Genomic DNA, 18721 nt, shown 5'->3' with positions numbered 1-18721 from the left:
ATTGAACCATATGCTAGCCATAAAAAGGACCACATCCTGGAACATACAGTCTAAACCAGCAGTAGCAGGCCTAGACGGAGAAGAATGTGCCCTCAGTCCTGGAACTGGGGGCGGAGGATCCTTCTTATACAACGGGGTTGGGGAAGAAAGATAGAAGTTGTTCTGGAAGAACTTACACTGGCTATATTTAAAGAGGGGTTCTGGGTTGGTTTGGGGCAACAAGTCAGAGAGCTCATGCATAAAGTGGATGAGGTGGCGGCTTGTGGTTCACTATTTTTTTTAGATAGACCCCGAAGTTCATTGCAAGTTGTAACTTATGTTCAGGAATGTGCACATTCCTTTGCCGGTTTTGGCCTGTGGCTCTGTTAACTGACTAACCTCTTACCTCTCTCTTCCTCCCCTTTGGCCTGCTATAAATTCATTCAGGATAACTCAGCATTTTTCTCTTGTCAAATGGTTAATATGTTCAGCATTTACCATGGAGTCAAGCATGTATTTTACCCTCACAACAATCTCAGCATTTGATATTATTATTAATCCATTTTTACAGATGGTGACAAGGAGACTCAGAGTAACCAAGTGACTGGCCAAGGTTACACAGGACTAGCGTAGGGTCCCCAGTCTCCTTTGAGACTGAAGGCAGGACCTCTCAGGCTCCCCTATTAATGACAGACTTGGAAAGTATGTTCTTGTAAGAAAAAAACAAACATACGGCTAAAGCTTAGGTTCTCCTTGCCTCTCCCCATTCCTAGCAGTCTCTGCCCCAGGGTGTGTTCCCTTCCAGTCCTGTTCCTGCACATACTATGTGTCCATGTACATTATTTTTTTTTAAGGGGAGGGTAAGTTATTTTTTCAAGATTTTATTTATTTATTTTTAGAGAGGGAAGGGAGGGAGAAAGAGAGAGATAGAGAAACATCAATGTGTGGTTGCTGGGGGCTGTGGCCTGCAACCCAGGCATGTGCCCTGACTGGGAATCGAACCTGCGACACTTTGGCTCGCAGCCCACGCTCAATCCACTGAGCTATGCCAGCCAGGGCCATGTACATTATTTTTTACATGAGTGGTTTCCCATACGTAGGGTTGGATAGCGTGCTTCCTCTCCCTTAACAAAATGCCTTGAACACCGTTTCCTATTGTACATAAAGTTCTACCTGGTTCTAACTGCTGCACAGTATTCCATTGTATGGATGTGCCTAGTTTATTTCTCCAGTACCCTAAAGAGAGAGTGGTTCCAATTTCCCACTATTACAAACACTGCTGCCATTCAAAACTTATCAAAAAGCTCCCTAAATCTTCTTTCCACTGCAGAGCCGGAAAGTTTCTCCCGGAAGGATCCCTGTGCTGAAAACCCCGAAAACATTACTAACTGCTAATCCAACAGTAGCCGCTTATTTTCGGTCAACATCTAGGATTCTCCTTTCCCCCACCTCCCAACCCGGATTTTTTTTTCCCTCCGGATTAAAGCAAGTGCTTCAGGTCCCGAAAGGGGGGGGGGGGGGGGGTCAAACCCAAAACCTGCAACCTGCTCTTTGTCTTTAAGACGCATTGGTTCCTCTGGGAGTTGTAGTTTTGCTGGCCAACGGAGTCGCCTTCTCGCTTCACCTTCTTTCCGGATCTGAAGACTGACCGCTCTTTCAGAAAGCGTTGTCCTGACTAAATTCGTCTGCCCTGCTATAGCGGGGAGCTTTTTTCCCCCGGAGAGGACGAGCCGGGGCAGGCGGAGGGGTGAAACTACATTTCCCAGGGTGCGCCGCAACGGGTCGCGCAGCCCCCGCGTTCGAGGGCCGGCCGAGCCTAGCGCCGGCGGAGTCAGGTACGTGGGTCTGCGTGAGTCTTTGCTTTCCTCGCCTCAGTACCCGGTCGGCGTTTCCTGGCGGATCCTTTCCCAGGCGCAGGACCGAGGCAGAGAGTTTCCAAGAACTCTGTTGGAGCCCTTGGGCGCCCGCCGGCTGTAGGAGGAAGGGGGAGTCGCCAGTCCTACTACCCTCTTGCTTGGGTCTTTCCATGGGAGTTCGCAACCTGGGAGCGCTGGGGGCAGGCGGGGAATACCGGCTCCAGGGTCTCCTCACCCCAGAGGCAGGTGGGGTGCTGAATACCGGCGCTGAGGATTTTGCTTTGAGGCCGATTTTCCTGCCCCAGTGTGCCCATGGGGGTCTTGTCACTATGCACAAATCTCAATTACACTAGTCGCCCCACCTTTACCCGCGGTTTTCCTTTCCACGGTTTCAATTACTTGAGGTCTTCCGTCTGAAATAGCAAATGGAAATTTCAGAAATAAACAATGCGTGTTATAAAATTGTCTGAAGTTCTGAGTAGCCCGATGACATCTCCCTGGACCTGCTCCCTCCTGCCTGGGGCGTAAATCAGCCCTTTGTCCCGTTTATCCAGGCTGTATAGGCTACCAGTTGTTTTGTCACTTAGTAGCCATTCTCGGTTATCAGATCCGCTGTCAGGTGTCTCAGTTCAAGTAGTCCTTATTTTACTTGATAATAGCTTCAAAGCGCAAAGGCAGTGTTGCTCAGGATTCAGATATGGCAAAGAGTAGCTGTAAAGTGCTTCCTTTAAGTGAGAAGATGAAAGTTCTGGATTTAATAAGGAAAGGAAACAAATCACATGCTGAGGCTGCTAACATCTATGGTAAGAACAAATCTATCAGTGAAATCATGAAAAAGGAAGAAAGTCCGTGCTGGTTTTTCTGTTGCACTTTAAACTGCAAAAGTTACAGCCACAGGGCGTGAGGAGTGATAAGTGCTTGGTTAAGATGAAAAATGCATTAAATGTGTGGGTGGAAGATATGAACAGAAAATGTGTTCTGATTGATGGCTACCTGTTGAGCCAGAAAGCATTGAGCCTACATGAAGACATCAGCAAGGGGTCCCCTGAAAACAGTGACACCAGGCCACTTACTGCAAGTAAGGTGGCAGAGTTGACAAGCTGATTAAGGAGAAAGGATACCACCCAAAACAAGTTTTCATAGGTAGATATGGTTGTTATTGTTAATGTCATCCCACTTCATTGCCACCTGTACGGAGCCCTTTACATGTATTTACCCCTTCTGTTCTTTTTTTCAGTCCTACACAGTAGGTTCAGAGTAGTGGTTAAAAGATTGGACTCTGAAACAGACGTGTGTGGGTTCACATTTGGCTCTGCCACTTGATAGCTGTGTGACCATGGACATATGACTTAATCTCTCTGTGCCTCAGTTGCATTAAAAAAAATTCTCACCCAAGGATATATTTATTGATTTTAGACAGAGAAGGGGGGAGGGAGGGGGAGAGAGAGAGAAACAGTGATATGAGAGAAGAAATATTGATCGGTTGCCTTCCACATGCACCCCAACTGGGGATCAAACCCACGACCTAGGTATGTGCCCTGACAGGGAATCTAACCTGCAGCCTTTTGGTGTGTGGGGTGTGGTTCTAACCAACTGAGCTACCTGGACAGGGCTGTGCCTCAGTTTCTTCATCATGTATTCTTTAGGATAAAGACATACTTCTCACACAGTAACTTAGAGGTTTGTACGGTGATTTTTCTTTTGAAGGTGCCAAAGGGGGATAATGTACTCTCCGTGTTGGTTGAGGTTCTTGCAGAAGCTAAGACAAAGGTAGGATTAGATTTATTGGGGGAAGGAAAAAGAGGAGGGAGCTGGAGGAAGCAGGGGAAGCTGTTCGTCTGCTCCCTGTGAAGGAATACCAGAAGTAGGGAGGGACGGGTAGGGAGGGTCTCAGACTGCAGTGTGGTTGTGAGACAGTGTCTGTTGGGTGCGTGGAGAGTCCTGGAGCCAAGATTGCCTGGCAGAGGATCCCCAAATTGCCAGAATGGCTCTGTCTTCGTGTCCCTGCTGCACTGAGTCATTGGCTGAGAGCTGTTGGTGGGAAGCATGTGAACAAGCTGGGAGCATCAGTCAATTCTACTTCCTGGCTCAGGAGGCCCGAGAGGGTTAGGGGTGCCAAAGGTCATGCAGGAAGGTGGGGGCCAGGCTGGACTCCCTTGAGGCCTCTTTACTGGGAAGGCCCTCCTGGGCATCCTGGGGAATGCCTTTGCCCTCAGATGTCTGGCCAAGATCTCTAGCTCAGGTTTCCCCTCTGGATTTCCCTCCTGGGCTGGGCAGGGAACAGAGCAGTTTCTGTTAGTGGCGGAGGCTTTCCCTGAAAGCTCGTGGCAGCGTGGGTGTTGCTAAGTGGTGGTGCCTGTCAACCTTAACCACAGGACTGGTGGCAGAGGTGTCTGGTCCAAGAAGAAACTTGCTGTGGTTCAGGTTTCCTGATGGCTTTGGCCGGGGCATGGGCAGGACGTGTGTTCTGGGCACCTCTAGGAAGGCAGGCAGCCAGTTCCACCATCTCTCTGACACTGAGCTTTGGGGGCTGGAGGAAAGAGGTGGGGGTGGGCCACTTGGTAGGACAATAGCTGGGACTCTGCCAGAGGTAGATGTCAGGGCACTCCTGGGGACTTGTCTGCCGAGGTGTTGGGCGGGGATGCCCTGGAGTCAGATTGGTCTTCCACCTGGCAGGAGAGAAGTGTTGGGGAAGACCCGAAGGGGTGCAGCTGTAGCTTTGGCCTCCTCTTCCCCTCACTTGCTCAAAGTGCCCTGGAGGAAGGTGGCTGGCAGGTAGGGCTGTAGCCTCTTTTAGGCTTAGAGCCTCTGGAAGGGGAGGTCCCCTCTGAGGTCCCTGGAGTGGGCGCTGTTGGCACCCTGGCTGGATCCCTTGAACAGGCTGGTACGCCCCTCCCACAACTGCCCCCTTCTCCAGGGAATTCCCTTCCACCTCAGGAGCCTGGGAGGTTAGGCCTTACCTCCTCCCAGGTCACAGCCAATGAACTGAGTGATGAGGGGCTGGTGGTACAGAAAGGGCAGCCCCTTTCTTTAAGGTGGGACCCACTGACTACCTCACCCTGCTCCTTTTACTTCCTCTCCTGAGGAAATCACATGCACCCAGAAAGAGAAACTCAAAGATATACTTAACACACGACATGGCAATCCCACAGTGAGGTACCCACCTGGGGAGATGAAGTCTTCCATTCACCCTGCATTTGCACGTGAATGTTGATAGCAGCTCTGTTCTTGGCTGTCAAAGCCTGGAAACAGCCCAGTGTCTGTCCGTCTGTCAGTGCACGGTTGGAGAAACAGACCGTGCAAGGTCCATGCAATGGAATGCTGCTTGGCCAAAAAAAAAGAAAAAAGAAAAAAGAAAAGAAAGAACTGATATACACAGCCAACTTGGATGACTCTTAGAGGCATTATGTTGAGTGAAAGAAGCCAATCTCAGAAGATTTCAGCTGTACTGGAGCTGTGAAGACAAGATCAGTGGTTGTCAGGGGTGAGGGATGCAGGAAAGCGTCACTGTAAAGGGGTAGCACATGGGAGTTTTTTGGGGTGCAGATGGTGGTGACCACAAGAATCTATACATGTGTTAAATTTCATAAAACTGTACACTGAAAAATCAATTTTAGGGTATGATAATTAATGTACACCCCTGTCTCTGCCTCAGGAAGCCCCTCAATTTTGTCCAGAATGGAGCAGCCCAAAGGGGTTGATTGGACGGTTGTCATCCTTACATGCCAGCACAAGGACAGCGTTGAGGTCTTCCAGAGAGGTAGGGGATCCTCCCTGCCCACTCAGCCCTAACTCCCACCACACCCCTATAACTGCAGGAGTCGGGCAGTCCTGGGTTCAAACCCAGGTAGCGCTTCTCCCTAGCCATGTGACCCTTAGTATACAGACACGTCATGTCACTTCACTGAGACTTGGTTTTCTCATCTGTAAAATGAATACTTGTACTTACCTCACAAAGTTGGGTAAAGCTCTAATGAGCGACTACCTGAAAAGCTACTGAGTCAAAGAAGATAAAATAATAATGATCAGTAGGTTGGCTTTAGGTGCTTGGGACCAGGGCTGGGAAGCTGAGGGCAGGGACCCGCCATGTTCTGACCACAGAGCTGGAAGTGCGCCAGAAACGAGAGCAGATCCCCGCGGGAACCTTGGTGCTGGCCGTGGAGGACCCCGAGACTCGTGTGGGCAGTGGGGGAGCCACCCTCAATGCCCTGCTGGTGGCTGCCGAGCACCTGAGTGCCCGGGCAGGCTTCACGGTGAGTGCTCACATTGTTCCTTTGGTACCTGAGCGGATTTGTGTCCAAGGTGCCATCCTTGGGCCCCTTCTGCCCAGGCCTCTGCCAACAGGGCTTTTTCACTTTTTCCACAGGTGGTCACATCCGATGTCCTACACTCGGCCTGGATCCTCATCCTGCACACAGTGAGTGAAATGCCGGGCAAGGTGCCGTGCAGAAGGCCGGTGCCATCGATCCTTGGGGCTGGACAGCACCTGCAGGGGCTGGGTGCAAGGTGTTCATTGTGCAAATCCAGACGAATCGGAATCAGAATTGATCCAGCTGTCCAAAAACAGGCAACTGGCTAAACATAAACAGCTTATCCTCCTGGTGGAATATTAGAGAGTGGTTAATAGGCCCGTCTAAGTCTGTGGGTTGCCTGGAAAGACACTGAGCAGCTCTGTGACTTGGGCAAGTCGCCTGACCCTTCTAGGCCTCAGTGTCCGCATCTGTGAAGTGAGGGTGGCGACGACACTCAGTGCCTGCTTCCGGCGGACATGCTGAGATGCTCCACTGAATGCTGAAGACGGGGCCTGGCTTTACGTAGTTCCCAGTTTTATTTCCCCAGTTTTGTGTGTGTGTGTGTGTGTGTGTGTGTGTGTGTGTTGACTTCCATTGTCGCTACCTTTTCAGAATCTCATTTTTGTTAAAAAAAATGAAAGAATATATGAACACAAATCTGAAAGGCTACACCTTAAAATGAGAGGAATGGTTATTATTCCCGAGGGGTTGTTGTTCTTTTTGCCTATCTACATTTTCTAGCCATTTACTATAATCATGTAATTGAAAAATACTACACAAGAAAACACTTCTTGAAAGTCCTGTAGCTTGATGACTTCCACCCTTGCACAGCCCATGGGGTGTCCTCAGGCTCTCTGTCCCAAGGGCTCTCTCACCTGTCCCTGCTTCCCCACCGAGGGCCGAGACTTCCCCTTCGATGACTGCGGCCGGGCCTTCACCTGCCTCCCTGTGGAGAACCCGCAGGCCCCCGTGGAGGCTGTGGTCTGCAACCTGGACCACTTGCTGGACATCATGAGCTATCAGGTGAGGCCAGCAGTGCCTTGGGGCCTTGTCCCCCTCTCACTGCACTGCCAGCTGTGGTCTGTCCTGGCTCAGACAGGAAGCCAAGGAGAACAGCTTTGGGGTTTGCCTAGAGTTAGAGCTTCAGGAAACTAGTGTTGGTAAAACTGGGGGAGGTGTGACCCCAGGAGGTAGGCAGGAGGGTCTGGGGAGACCCCTGTTCCCTCAGCAGCCAGAGTCTCCCTAGAGCATGGGGACAGGCTCTTGAGGCTGGGCTGTGGTGGCTGCAGAGGAAGGGCTGGGCCCGTCCACCAGCTGCACTCTCTCTCCCACAGCTGGGCCCAGGCTCCCCGCCAGGTGTGTGGGTCTGCAGCACGGACATGCTGCTGTCTGTTCCTTCCAACCCAGGTGAGCAGGAGAAGGCTTGGGACCGCCTCCCTGGCCACTGCCCAAGGGGGGCTGTGCTCTTCCAGGTTCACCATTTCTGGGCCCGGCCCACTGCCACGTTAGAAGGGAAGCTATAGGGTGTGGAGGGTGAAGTCCAGACCCGGAGGCAGGGCTTCCCCTGCTGGGCCTCCGTCTCCTAGACTGAGAATGGAGACACCAGCCCTGCCCCTTCTGCCCCAAAGGGCTGGGGTAGAACTTTGGGAGGGGAGGCGTTGTCATTCTCCCAGAGGGATGTCCACGTGGCTTGGAAACCATATTTTCCTTTTAGAGGTGCCCAGATGCCCCTCCCATGGGCTCTTGTTTTTATCTGGCTGGGGTCTCCCTGCCTTGGGCTTGGGCTCCAGGGAGCCTCCTGACTGCCCCACCCACAGGGATCAGCTGGGATGGCTTCCGGGGAGCCAGAGTGATCGCCTTTCCAGGGAGTGTGGCCTATGCCCGGAACCATGGCGTCTACCTCACTGACCCCCAGGTAGTGGCCCTGGGGCAGGGGAGCAGGCAGCTGAGCCGGCCTGCCGTGGCCTCCAGGTCCTGTGCTCTGCGCAGCCTCTTGCCCTGGACTTTCTGGTACAGTGGATTTGGCGGCGTTTCCTCCAGGGCAACAATGCTTGTACTCACTTATCTTTTGCCGAACTTGAATGACACATGGCCCTGTGCCAGGCTCTGAGCTTGGGCTGGGGCTGTGAAGACACGCAAAGCCTTCTGCTGTCGGGGTGGGACAGTGCCCCCTGGGAGCGTGCGGGCCCCTGTCAGACATGCATCCTAGGCTTCATTCGGAGAACACCCTTGCTGTGTCTGTTCCCTTCCTCCCTGCTCCCTCCCCTAACTGTTTTCTCCCCGACACAGGGCTTCGTTTCAGACATTTACTACCGGGGCACCGAGGCGGAGATACAGCGGTGCACCAGGCCTGATAGGCGGGTGCCACTGGTATGGCTTTGGGGACCCCAGGGAAAGGGAGGGTTTGCCTTCCTGTTTGGGGCAGAGCCCCATTGCTTCTAGAAGACTCCAGGGCAGGGTGGAACCAGAATCTGTGGTGGAGGACCAGGTGGAGCCAGAGTCTGAGGAAAGGGTCTTGTCCTGAACTGGAAGGGCTAGAGCCAGTGTGAGCAAGCTCAGGAATGCAGTTGGGAGGCAGTCTGAAACCCAACTCGGGGATCGCTCTAGAATGAAGGATGAGGATAAGAGGGGTGGTTAAGGGTCTGGGACCAGCCCACGGGGATGATGGAGAACTAGGTTTTGGAGGAGGCCTTAAGATTGGAGGGGGTTCCAGAAGGTGCCTTTCCGGGGGACTTGCCCTCCGGGAGGCCTGGAATCCAGGTGCCGGAGTGGCCCCGAAGATGAAGGACCTTGCCTGGTGGAGCAGCCAGCCTGGCCTGGCCCATCTTCATGTGTCTTTCCCACTCAGGCCCAAGCCTGGCCCCAGGGTACCCCCGCCTGATCCTCGTGGGGGCTCCTCCAGGTCTCTGGGATCGCCTTTTTCTCTGTGGAGACTGCTGAGCACCTCCTTGCCACCCATGTGAGCTCGCCCCTGGACGCCTGCACCTACATGGGCTTGGACTCTGGAGCCCGGCCTGTCCAGGTGACTGGGGGTGGGGCTGCGGGCCCTGGCCTTGGGGAGAGGCCCCGACACTGGCAACCTGGCTGTGTGACCTCAGGCTAGCCCCTTCCCCTCTCGGGGTCAGTGTCTCCGGGAATGGGACTGCTGTAGTTCACCTAGGAACCCCCTAATAGCTCTACTTCCCACCCTTGCCCCAGCTGTCTCTATTTTTCGACATTCTGCTGTGCATGGCCCGGAACGTGAGCAGAGAGAACTTCCTGGTGGGACGGCCCCCAGAGATGGGGCAAGGTGATGCAGACGTCGCAGGCTATCTTCAGGGTGCCCGGGCTGAGCTGTGGAGGCAGCTTCGTGACCAGCCCCTCACAATGGGTGGGTGCTGCCTCTCGGGTCTCTGGGGTGGGGAGACCGCAGGAGTGAGGACCTGCAGAATGAGGCTGCCGCCTGCCTGGTCCCTGGGCTCCTGGACCAGGCAGTTCCCCTCTCCCAACCCAGAGTCTTGACACTGCCTGCCCACCAAAGACAACTCTCCTCCTTTTGTCTCATTCCTGGGCTCCAGGCCCAGTCTTTCCATTTTCTAGCTGTGTGACTTTGGGCAGGTTGCTGAACCTCTCTGGATTTCAGCTTTCCCATCGGGCACTATGGGTTCATTGCCGTGCCTGCCCTCCCAGGCCTGATGGAGGCCTGGCATCAGAGCAGCCACAGGCATAGGGTTGGGGTCAGTGCTTGTATCTTTACAGCATATATCCCCGACGGCAGCTACAGCTACATGACCAACTCGGCCAGTGAGTTCCTGCACATCCTCACGTTCCCTGGGGCTCTGAGGGCCCAGGTTGTGCACTCCCAAGTAGAGGTAAGACCTGCCTGGAGGTAAGACCAGCAGAGGTGCCTTAGGACAGGTGGGACAGGGGCTCCTAGGAGGGAAAGGACTAGACCATGTTTGGAAGAGATTAACACCTATGAATGTAGGTGCTATTATCCCCATTTGACATGAGGCAGTGGCAGCTCAGATCGGTTAAGTAACTTGCCTGAGGCCACAGAGCCAGTAAGTGGCCAAGTCAGGATTCCACACCCAGGTCTGTCTGATTGAGAAGCTAGAGAAGACCCTATACCCTTTCCTTGGGGTCTGCTTGGGGAGACACACACATTTGAGGTGATGGGCCTGGGTCAGTGCCATGGTGCTGAGGAAGGGGACAGATAGAGTTCAGAGGTGGCCCTCAGAGTGGTGGGGGTTCCTGGACTCGGGGGAGGGGTTTTCTGGGGGAGCTGTCATCTGGTGGGACCTCTATTACTGAGTTCAGATTTGCTCTAGAGCAGGGGTGTCAAACTTGTTTTTACTGGGGGCCACATCAGCCTCAAGGTTGCCTTTGAAGGGCTGAAATAATTTTGGGACTGTATATAGGTAACTACTCCTTAACTGTTAAGAGTTGAAATTACTTTTGGCCCTTTGAAGGCATCCAAGAGGCTGATGTGGCCCCTGGTGAAAATGAGTTTGACACCCCTGCTCTAGAGGATTGCAGGGAGAGCGGAGAGCGGGCCTGTGGGGGAACAGTGTGAACAGGGTGAGATGAGAGCCGGCCCGAGGCTGGGGCCAGGGCCTGTGTAGAGAGGAATCTGGCTCCTGATGGGCATGGGCTGGGACCTTGGCTGTGGTGGAGGGTTGGGGCAGCCCCTGGCCCTGGGCCCTCACGAGCTTCTCCCTGGCTTCACAGGAGCCGCGGCTACTGTGGGCTGGGAGCTCCGTGATCAGCTGTCTGCTGGAGGGCCCTGTCCGGCTGGGTCCTGGGAGTGTCCTGCAGCACTGCCATCTCCGGGTGAGGCCTAAGAGCAGGGGCAGAGGGAGAGCAAGGCTCTTGGGGGCCAGGTCCTGTGTGTGTTGGGGGGCTGCAGGAGCTGCACCGTCCACTCAGGATGCCTGCCCTCTCTCCTGCCAGGGCCCCATTGACATCAGCACTGGTTGCTTCCTGAGTGGCCTGGACACGGCTCAGTCTGAGGCCCTGCATGGCATGGAGCTGCGTGACCTTGTCCTGCGGGGCCACCACTTGCGGCTGCACGGCACCCCTGTCCGTGCCTTCACCCTCGTTGGCCGTCTGGACAGCTGGGAAGTAGGTGCCACCCTCCATGTTCCCTCACCCCGACTTCAGGCTTTGGGGAGCCCTGGGGTCCCAGCTCAGCTCCCACTCCACAGCAGGGCTCGCTGAGTGCTGGCCCGAGGAGTAGGCCATGTCCGGCAGAGTATCACCGTGTCTGTATCTGCCCCCTTGTCTGCTCTGGCAGGCAGCCTGACCGGGAATTTTTAACCCCACTTTACAGGCCGGAGACTGAGGTTTGGAGAGGGAGGTGAGCAGCGTTGGGCAGCAGAGCCAGCTGTAGTGGTTTGGGCCTAGACCTGGGATTCTGCGCCAGGTTCCAGGCGCCTGGCCTGGAGTGCCGAGGCTCCAGGGCTTGCCACAGTGTTTCAGAACTTGCTCTCGTGTGTGCAAGTCTTTCCTCCTGCCCCTTCCTGAGCAGGTCGCAGCCCCCTGGTCTCAGTGTCCCTAACCCCTTCCTGTGGCCTCTGAAGCCCTGACTGCTTCCTCTTCTTTCCCCAGAGGCAGGGGACAGGAACGTATCTCAACATGCCCTGGAGTGAGTTCTTCCAGAAGACAGGCATTCGGTGAGACTGGTGGCCTCCACGGGCTCCGTGGGCCTCGCCAGCCAGGGCGGCTGCTGCTTGGGGGCTCCTCCCTGCCTCTGCCCCAGAGCAGCACCTACCCTCCCAGCAGCCCAGGGGAAACAGGGGTAGTTTTGGGCAGCCCGATCCTCCCCAGCACCCCCCCCCCACCCCCCCGCCCCTTCCTGGACAACTCCTAATCCCTGGCTGTGCTCAGCCTTTGGGATTTTGCTCAGAGGCCTGGGAAGGGAGGCAGGGTGGTTTGCCTCCCTCCCTAAACTGCCTGCTTGTGTCACCTCGAAGAACTTGTCCTGCCCTCGGTGAAGTAGCCAGCCCCCTGTTGACAGGTGGTTAGGGCTTGGTGAGGAAGCAGGAGTCCTGCTTCCATCCAGCTAATGCGCCTTCTCCCCACACCAGAAACTGGGACCTGTGGGACCCAGACACGTCCCCCACAGAGTGTTGCCTTCCCAGTGCTCGCCTGTTTCCTGTGCTCCACCCCTCAAGGGCCGTGGGGCCCCGGGACATGCTGTGGATGTTAGACCCCCAGGAGGATGGGGGTGAGGCCCTGTGGGCCTGGAGGGCCTCCTGGCGCCTGTCCTGGGAGCAGCTGCAGCCGTGTCTGGACCGGGCTGCCACACTGGCCTCCCGCCGGGACCTGTTCTTCCACCAGGCCCTGCATAAGGCACGCAGCGTGCTCGAGGCCCAGCAGGACCTCAGCCTGCGCCCGCTGATCTGGGCCGCTGTCCGTGAGGGTTGCCCTGGGCCCTTGCTGGCCACGCTGGACCAGGGTGAGTAGTCTGGATGTCTGTGCTGGGAAGTTAGACCCAGCACCACCTGACCTCTGGATTGATGACCTGAGGGTACTAGGGAGCCATGAGACTTCAAAGCAGGGAAGAGATACAGTGGAGCTTGCCTTTAGGTTTCTGGGAAGCCTCATCCTTATCAGTGGGGAGTTTTTGGTGAAAGGCTGAGGCCTGGTCATAGGCCTCTGAGTCCTATGAGCACCAGTAGTACTGGGTGCCGAGATGTAGGTGCCAGAGTCCCAGGGGGATGTGGCCGGCTCCACCGGAGGGCTCAGGCACATTGGCTGGGGCTCAGGCAGCACCTCATTGATGGTGCCAGTGACTGGAAAATCATCCCTATTGAAGTTGTTCTCCTACAGCCACACAGCTAGCTAGGGGTGGGGTTCAGACTGAACCCAGGTGGTTTGACCCCTGAGTCTGAGATATTAACCACTCTGGGCATCTTGGGTGGTGATGAAGAGGCACAGCTGGGCTGGGCTGGGGCTGTCAGGGCGAGCAGAGAAGTGGGGCGTGCATTTGCAGGTAAGGATACAGCCTGGGCAAAAGTGAAGACGTGTGAGGGATCTAGAGTGTCTGGGGACTGTTGCATAGTCTCTCGGGGAACAGGGCACCGAGGGTAGGTCCCAACCCTAACCACCCCTGGTCTCTGGTCCCTCAGTTGCAGCTGGCGCAGTAGATCCAGGTGTGGCGGCCCGAGCGCTGGCCTGTGTGGCAGATGTACTGGGTTGTATGGCAGAAGGCCGAGGTGGTTTACGGAGTGGGCCTGCTGCCAATCCCGAGTGGATTCGGCCCCTCTCGTACCTGGAGTGTGGAGAGCTGGCTGAGGGTGTGAAGGCACTTGCCCAGGAGCGGGACAAATGGCTGAGCAGGTGAGTGCTAATGATGTCAGAGCCCCCGAAGAAGCCCGTGGTAATCCTTGTAGGTGGGAACCCAGAGAGAGGTGGGGTGGGGTGATCTCGGGTCACCCAGGGCAGGCAGGTCCCCAAACCCAGGCAGTCTGCCTCCAGCCCGGGGCTCCTGCCGATACCTCTCCCTTCCCTCCTGGCAGACCGGCTTTGCTAGTGCGAGCTGCTCGCCACTATGAGGGGGCCCAGCAGATCCTGATCCGCCAGGCTGTGATGTCAGCCCAGCACTTTGTCTCCACACAGCCCGTGGAGCTGCCAGCACCTGGGCAGTGGGTGGTGGCTGAGTGCCCGGCTCGCGTGGATTTCTCTGGTGAGCCCCTTGGAGCGGGGTGAGGGTAGCCAGCCTGGAGCTGGGCTCTTAGCCCCGTGACCAGCTTAGTCTTGTCAACTGCTGCAGGAGGATGGAGCGACACGCCACCCCTTGCCTATGAGCTTGGTGGGGCAGTGCTGGGCCTGGCTGTGCGAGTGGATGGCCGCCGGCCCATTGGGGCCAGGGCTCGCCGCATCTCAGAGCCCGAGCTGTGGCTGGCAGCGGGGCTTCAGCAGGATGAGATGGCCATGAAGATTGTGTGCCGGAGCCTGGAGGACCTGCAGGACTACTGCCAGCCCCAAGCTCCAGGTCAGGGCACCCAGGACATCTGCCAGTAGGGATGGCACACACAGCTAGCTGGGGGGTAGGGGCAGAACCCTGAAGATCCTGCTGGCAGTGGGGGTCTGGCCCGAGGGCTATAGTCAGTCTGGTTGAGGAGCCCTGAGGTCACCTTGCCAGGTGCACGCAGGTGCGGGAGGTAGAACTGGCACAGTTGTCCATGTTGGGGAGCCCAGATGTCTTTTCGTGGCTTGGGGGTGGGGTCTGCACTGCTACTGGGCTTTTGTTCCCCACATGAGCCCCATGCTGGGCTGGGAAATAGTGGAGGTGAGGTGGTATGTCTTCTTCTGTCTTCGGAGACCAAATTCCTTGCTGGGTGCTGATCCTTCTGTAGGGGCCCTGCTGAAGGCGGCCTTTATCTGTGCGGGGATTGTGCATGTCCACTCCAAGCTCTCGCTGAGTGAGCAGTTACTGCGCACCTTTGGGGGTGGCTTCGAGCTGCACACCTGGTCTGAGCTGCCCCATGGCTCTGGCCTTGGTGAGTGGGCCCTGTACCCCTGTTGCCTACCACTCCATGCCCGCCCTCTAGCCTCGCCTTGCATCCTCCTCACTGCCTCTGCCCCAGAAGGCATGGGTGGGGCAGGGCTGGGCTGGGCAGGGCTGTTTCAGGCCTGACCCCTTCCTCCCTGCGGTGCAGGCACCAGCAGTATCTTGGCAGGCACTGCCCTGGCCGCCTTGCAGCGGGCGGCAGGCCGGATGGTGAGCCCAGAGGCCCTGATCCACGCAGTGCTGCACCTGGAGCAGATGCTCACCACAGGTATGGGGCTTCCCTGGCGGGACGGCGGTCACTGGCACTCACCCAAGAGCTTCCAGGAGCTCCTTGGGCTTGCAGACAGCCACAACACTGTGCTGCTCCTTCAGATGGTCAGAAATATTGAAATATTTCTTGAAATATTTCTTGAAATATTTCTACCTCAAAGAAGCTGACATTTTAGCAGCACCTACTAAGTGTCAGATTGTGTGCTGTACTTTTTATGTGTGTTAGGTACCTATGTTTACATGTTTACTCCTCATGACTTTGTCGCCATCCAGGGGTGTCTCTTAGGTTGGAGCTGGGGACAACTGGAGTCTGGAGTAGGGGACAGGACCTTCAGTCTACCTTTCCAGCCAACTTGCCTCTTCCTTGGGCTACAGTCATCTGTGCCCACCTCCCCTTCCTGCCAGCCACATGGGGGGCACTGCGGGCCCAGAACATGGCTGTGCTCACAGAGGCGTGCTACTAGCACCAAGCTTTACCCTCCTCTCGCCACCATGGCCCCATGGACTCCATGCACAATGGGGGGCAGCCAGTTTTGTCTGATCCTAGGATGCCGTGGCCACCCCAGGATGCCTGGCTTCATCCCCATTGTGATTCTGGGCAGGAAACTGTTACAAAGATGTACGGGTGCTAATTATGCTCTTTTCTGGTCCCTTTGCAGCCCACCTTCCTCCTTTCATTGTAATGACTCATCCCTTAATAGGTAGTTATTAGCAAGAGGGGCAGATAGGGAGGCCTTTCCAGTTTTCTTCTGAGATGTACGTACCGCTCAAATCCTTCATTTGGTCAATTGACAGCTATTGGAAATCCACTCAGTGCTGGATGTGGGGGATAAAATGAGCAAAAACAGGGCCCTTGCTCTCAAAAGTAGTATGGTCCATTGGGGACAGACAATCAATAACCATCTGAATACAGAATTACAAGCTGCGCTTGGTGCTTTGAAGGAGAGGCAGCCAGGGAGCTGACATTTGGGGCCTGCCATTAAACACCATGTTTTGGCTGTAAAGTTCCAGATGCCTCCTGCCATTTGCATTTTATATATACTTTAAACCACAGGTGACAAACACAAGGCCCACAGGCTGAATCCGGCCCCCCACCTTGTTTTATCCGGCCTGGCACCTTGTTTCTACCTGGCAGCAGCTCGGAGCTCCTTGCCCCTATTTAAGGAGTACATTTATACAGTCCTAAAATTACATTCGGTCCTTTGAAGGCAACCATAAGGCTGATGTGGCCCCGGTGAAAATGAGTTTGACACCCCTGCTTTAAACCCTTGTAGGCCCTTCCCCAAATATTAAGGGTCTGTCTCAGAACAATCTCAAGTTTTATTTTTTACAGAGCTGCAGGAGAAAAATAGACCCATACCTTTCATTACTAAAGCAAGATATGAACAAGCTCTTCCATTTGAAAAGCGAGGCTGAAAGCTTATTTCCAGAAATGCTAGGGTGCAGGGGTCAGTGAGGCTGCAGGAAAAGTCCTCTATCACCTCTCCTTGGGAGAGAGGTGAGTGCAAGGTCTTACCCTTCGATGTGGTTTACCTCGGCTCCAACTACACATGAGGTCTGCAGTATAACTTGGCCTTGTGCAACCCAAGCTCGGTTCTGGAATGAAATCCTTTCTCTTGCCGCGCTCATCCTGCTCCCAAGGATGGGGACAAAAGTCGAGACAGCTCACTTGGCCCAGCTTAAGTTGGGGGAAGCTGTCTTCCACACTGGTCCCTGCCAGGATGTAGGGGGCCAGGAGCCTGGGCTGGGAGAAGGAAGCTGGGTCGGATAGGCTCCAACAGTGATGGACCCTGGGCTCACAGGAGGTGGCTGGCAGGACCAAGTGGGTGGCCTAATGCCTGGCATCAAGGTGGGGCGCTCCCGGGCTCAGCTGCCACTGAAGGTTGAGGTGGAAGAGATCACTGTGCCTGAGGGCTTTGTCCAGACGCTCAATGACCACTTGCTCCTGGTGTACACTGGCAAGACCCGCCTGGCTCGCAACCTGCTGCAGGTGAGCCCCAGCCCCAGGAGGAAGGGAGGCAGAAGGCTCAGCAGGGCCCAGATCCTCATCACACCCCTACTGCCCCATATGCAGGATGTGCTGAGGAACTGGTATGCCCGGCTGCCTGCTGTCGTGCAGAATGCTCACAGCCTGGTGCAGCACGCAGAGGAGTGCGTGGAAGCCTTCCACCAAGGTGAGGTGCTCCTTCCACCATGGCGAGGTGCTCCTTTCCCGAGGGCAGGGCACCAGGAGTGAGTGCCTTGTCACTCATGCGTCTGAGGCCAGGGGGCTTTGCAGGCTTGGCCCAGGCCCTAGGTGTTAGGCCCCCAGGGACAGAGGCCTACCATCTGTCTTCCCTAGGGTCTCACTTAGGTGGGAGCCCTACCTCAGGACAATACTTGCATCACGGGGAAGGCCTCGAGCCCTACCTATCAAGAAGCAGGAAGAGGTTTGGCTCCATAACCGAGTGCCAGTCGGAGCTAAGCAGGGTTCCAAGTGAGTGGCTGTAGTTTACTGAACACTGCTGTGCACCACATCAGCTGCTCTGTGCGCATTAGCCCTCGGACAACCCTGTGAGGTGGTCTTCATTACTCCTGTTTCCAGCCTCTGGTTAACCAGTACCTCTTGGCACTTTGTCATCAACAAACGGGCACTGACAGAATATTCTGGCTTAGGCCTGCCACTCCCCTCTCTGCCCCCACCCCAGGAAGCCTGCCTCTGCTGGGCCAGTGCCTGACCTTGTACTGGGAGCAGAAGAAGCTCATGGCTCCAGGCTGTGAGCCCTTGGTTGTACGGCGAATGATGGATGTCCTGGCCCCCCACGTGCATGGCCAGAGCCTGGCAGGGGCAGGTGGTGGGGGCTTTCTCTACCTGTTGACCAAGGAGCCAAGGCAAAAGGAGGCTTTGGAGGCTCTGCTGGCCAAGACTGAGGTACCTGATGGTGCTGGGTTCAGGATTTGGTGAGCGGGTGGGAGCCTTCACTGTGGCCTACTGGCTAACCAAGGGCTGCAGCCTCTGGAAGGCCAGAGTTTTGCCCCGAGTCCTCTAAATACCTCTTGTCCTTTGCTCCCAGGGCCTTGGGAACTACAGCATCCACCTGGTAGAAGTGGATATGCAGGGCTTGAGCCTACAGCTGTTGGGGAATGAGACCGCAACCTGATACCCCTTCCTGTGAGGCCCGTCCCCATGCAAGAGAAAAATGTGGAGCAACAGCAGCCCCCCCAACCCCCTGCAGAGCACTCAGCCTCCCACTCCCTACCCACCTCTTTATGAATCTGCTCCCAAAGGAAGCTGACCTGAGTTTGGGCCCAGCCCCTTCTGAAGCCTGGTGAAACGGAGACCGTGCTAGGGATCAGGGCTGTAACCTCCTGGTTGACAGTGGCCTAGGCTTGGCCTCTGCTCCATCTGGACAGAAGGTCCTAAGCTCAGTGTCCCTTGTGGCCTTTACAAATCCCATGGCCCAGCTGGAGCCTTGACTGTTTCACTCTCCACGAAGGCCCTGGAAGAAGGGGACGACAGCCTGCCTTAGCAGAATGCTGGGTGCCTTGGGAAGGCTGACACTTTTGAGGCATTTCCTGTGTCCTTCCTTAGAGGCCAGCTTTTGCCTGAGTAGAGACTTCATATTTAACCTCCCAAGCTGACTTGCTGGGAGAGTGGAAGTAGGGGTGCGGTCTGTACCCATGTCTGTGGTGGCGAGCCAGTGCAGGCTACAGCCAGTCACTGCCAACTCAGACCTTACCCAGTAACGTGGACTGTGCCCGGTGACCCAGAGCCTGTGGGCAATAGGTTTTCAGGACCATGATCTTCTTGGAATAAAGTCAATCTGCCCTTCAAGGTTGTCCTCATA

The 18721-nt window shown here is 55.5% G+C and overlaps 1 protein-coding gene across 3 annotated transcripts; it reads left to right on the top strand.

The window, feature by feature from the left end:
* Nucleotides 1-1754: 1754 nt before the first annotated feature.
* On the top strand, nt 1755-18708 carry FCSK (fucose kinase). 3 transcript variants are annotated; one of them, XM_036012195.1, is made up of 23 exons: nt 1755-1814; nt 5491-5595; nt 5937-6088; nt 6202-6252; nt 7025-7150; nt 7462-7534; nt 7945-8042; nt 8417-8497; nt 9030-9149; nt 9326-9497; nt 9866-9978; nt 10838-10939; nt 11060-11230; nt 11717-11781; nt 12196-12566; nt 13240-13450; nt 13630-13796; nt 13884-14105; nt 14470-14613; nt 14773-14892; nt 16697-17068; nt 17582-17805; nt 17948-18708. In XM_036012195.1, the coding sequence occupies exons 2-23, from the start codon at nt 5514-5516 to the stop codon at nt 18032-18034; spliced, it is 3324 nt and encodes a 1107-aa protein (XP_035868088.1). In that variant the 5' UTR covers nt 1755-1814; nt 5491-5513; the 3' UTR covers nt 18035-18708. The 3 variants fall into 3 exon arrangements, with proteins under 3 accessions (XP_035868088.1, XP_035868087.1, XP_028390532.2); XM_036012194.1 differs by lacking the exon at nt 1755-1814 and adding an exon at nt 2224-2745; XM_028534731.2 differs by lacking the exon at nt 1755-1814 and having other exon boundaries at nt 5470-5595; nt 16697-16884; nt 16969-17068.
* The last annotated feature ends 13 nt before the right edge of the window (nt 18709-18721 follow it).

This window comes from Phyllostomus discolor, chromosome 12, assembly GCF_004126475.2.
Source record: "Phyllostomus discolor isolate MPI-MPIP mPhyDis1 chromosome 12, mPhyDis1.pri.v3, whole genome shotgun sequence".
Classification (NCBI taxonomy): Eukaryota; Metazoa; Chordata; class Mammalia; order Chiroptera; family Phyllostomidae; genus Phyllostomus; species Phyllostomus discolor.
The sequence above is the reverse complement of the archived record's forward strand: the minus strand, read 5'-3'. Positions and strand labels throughout refer to the sequence as shown.

Coding starts and splice junctions, on each gene's coding strand:
- FCSK (XM_036012195.1), top strand. CDS start 5,514: ATGGAGCAGCCCAAAGGGGTTGATTGGACGGTTGTCATCCTTACATGC. Junction 7,151..7,461: donor TGGACATCATGAGCTATCAG/GTGAGGCCAGCA, acceptor TCTCTCCCACAG/CTGGGCCCAGGCTCCCCGCC. Junction 14,106..14,469: donor CTGCCAGCCCCAAGCTCCAG/GTCAGGGCACCC, acceptor ATCCTTCTGTAG/GGGCCCTGCTGAAGGCGGCC.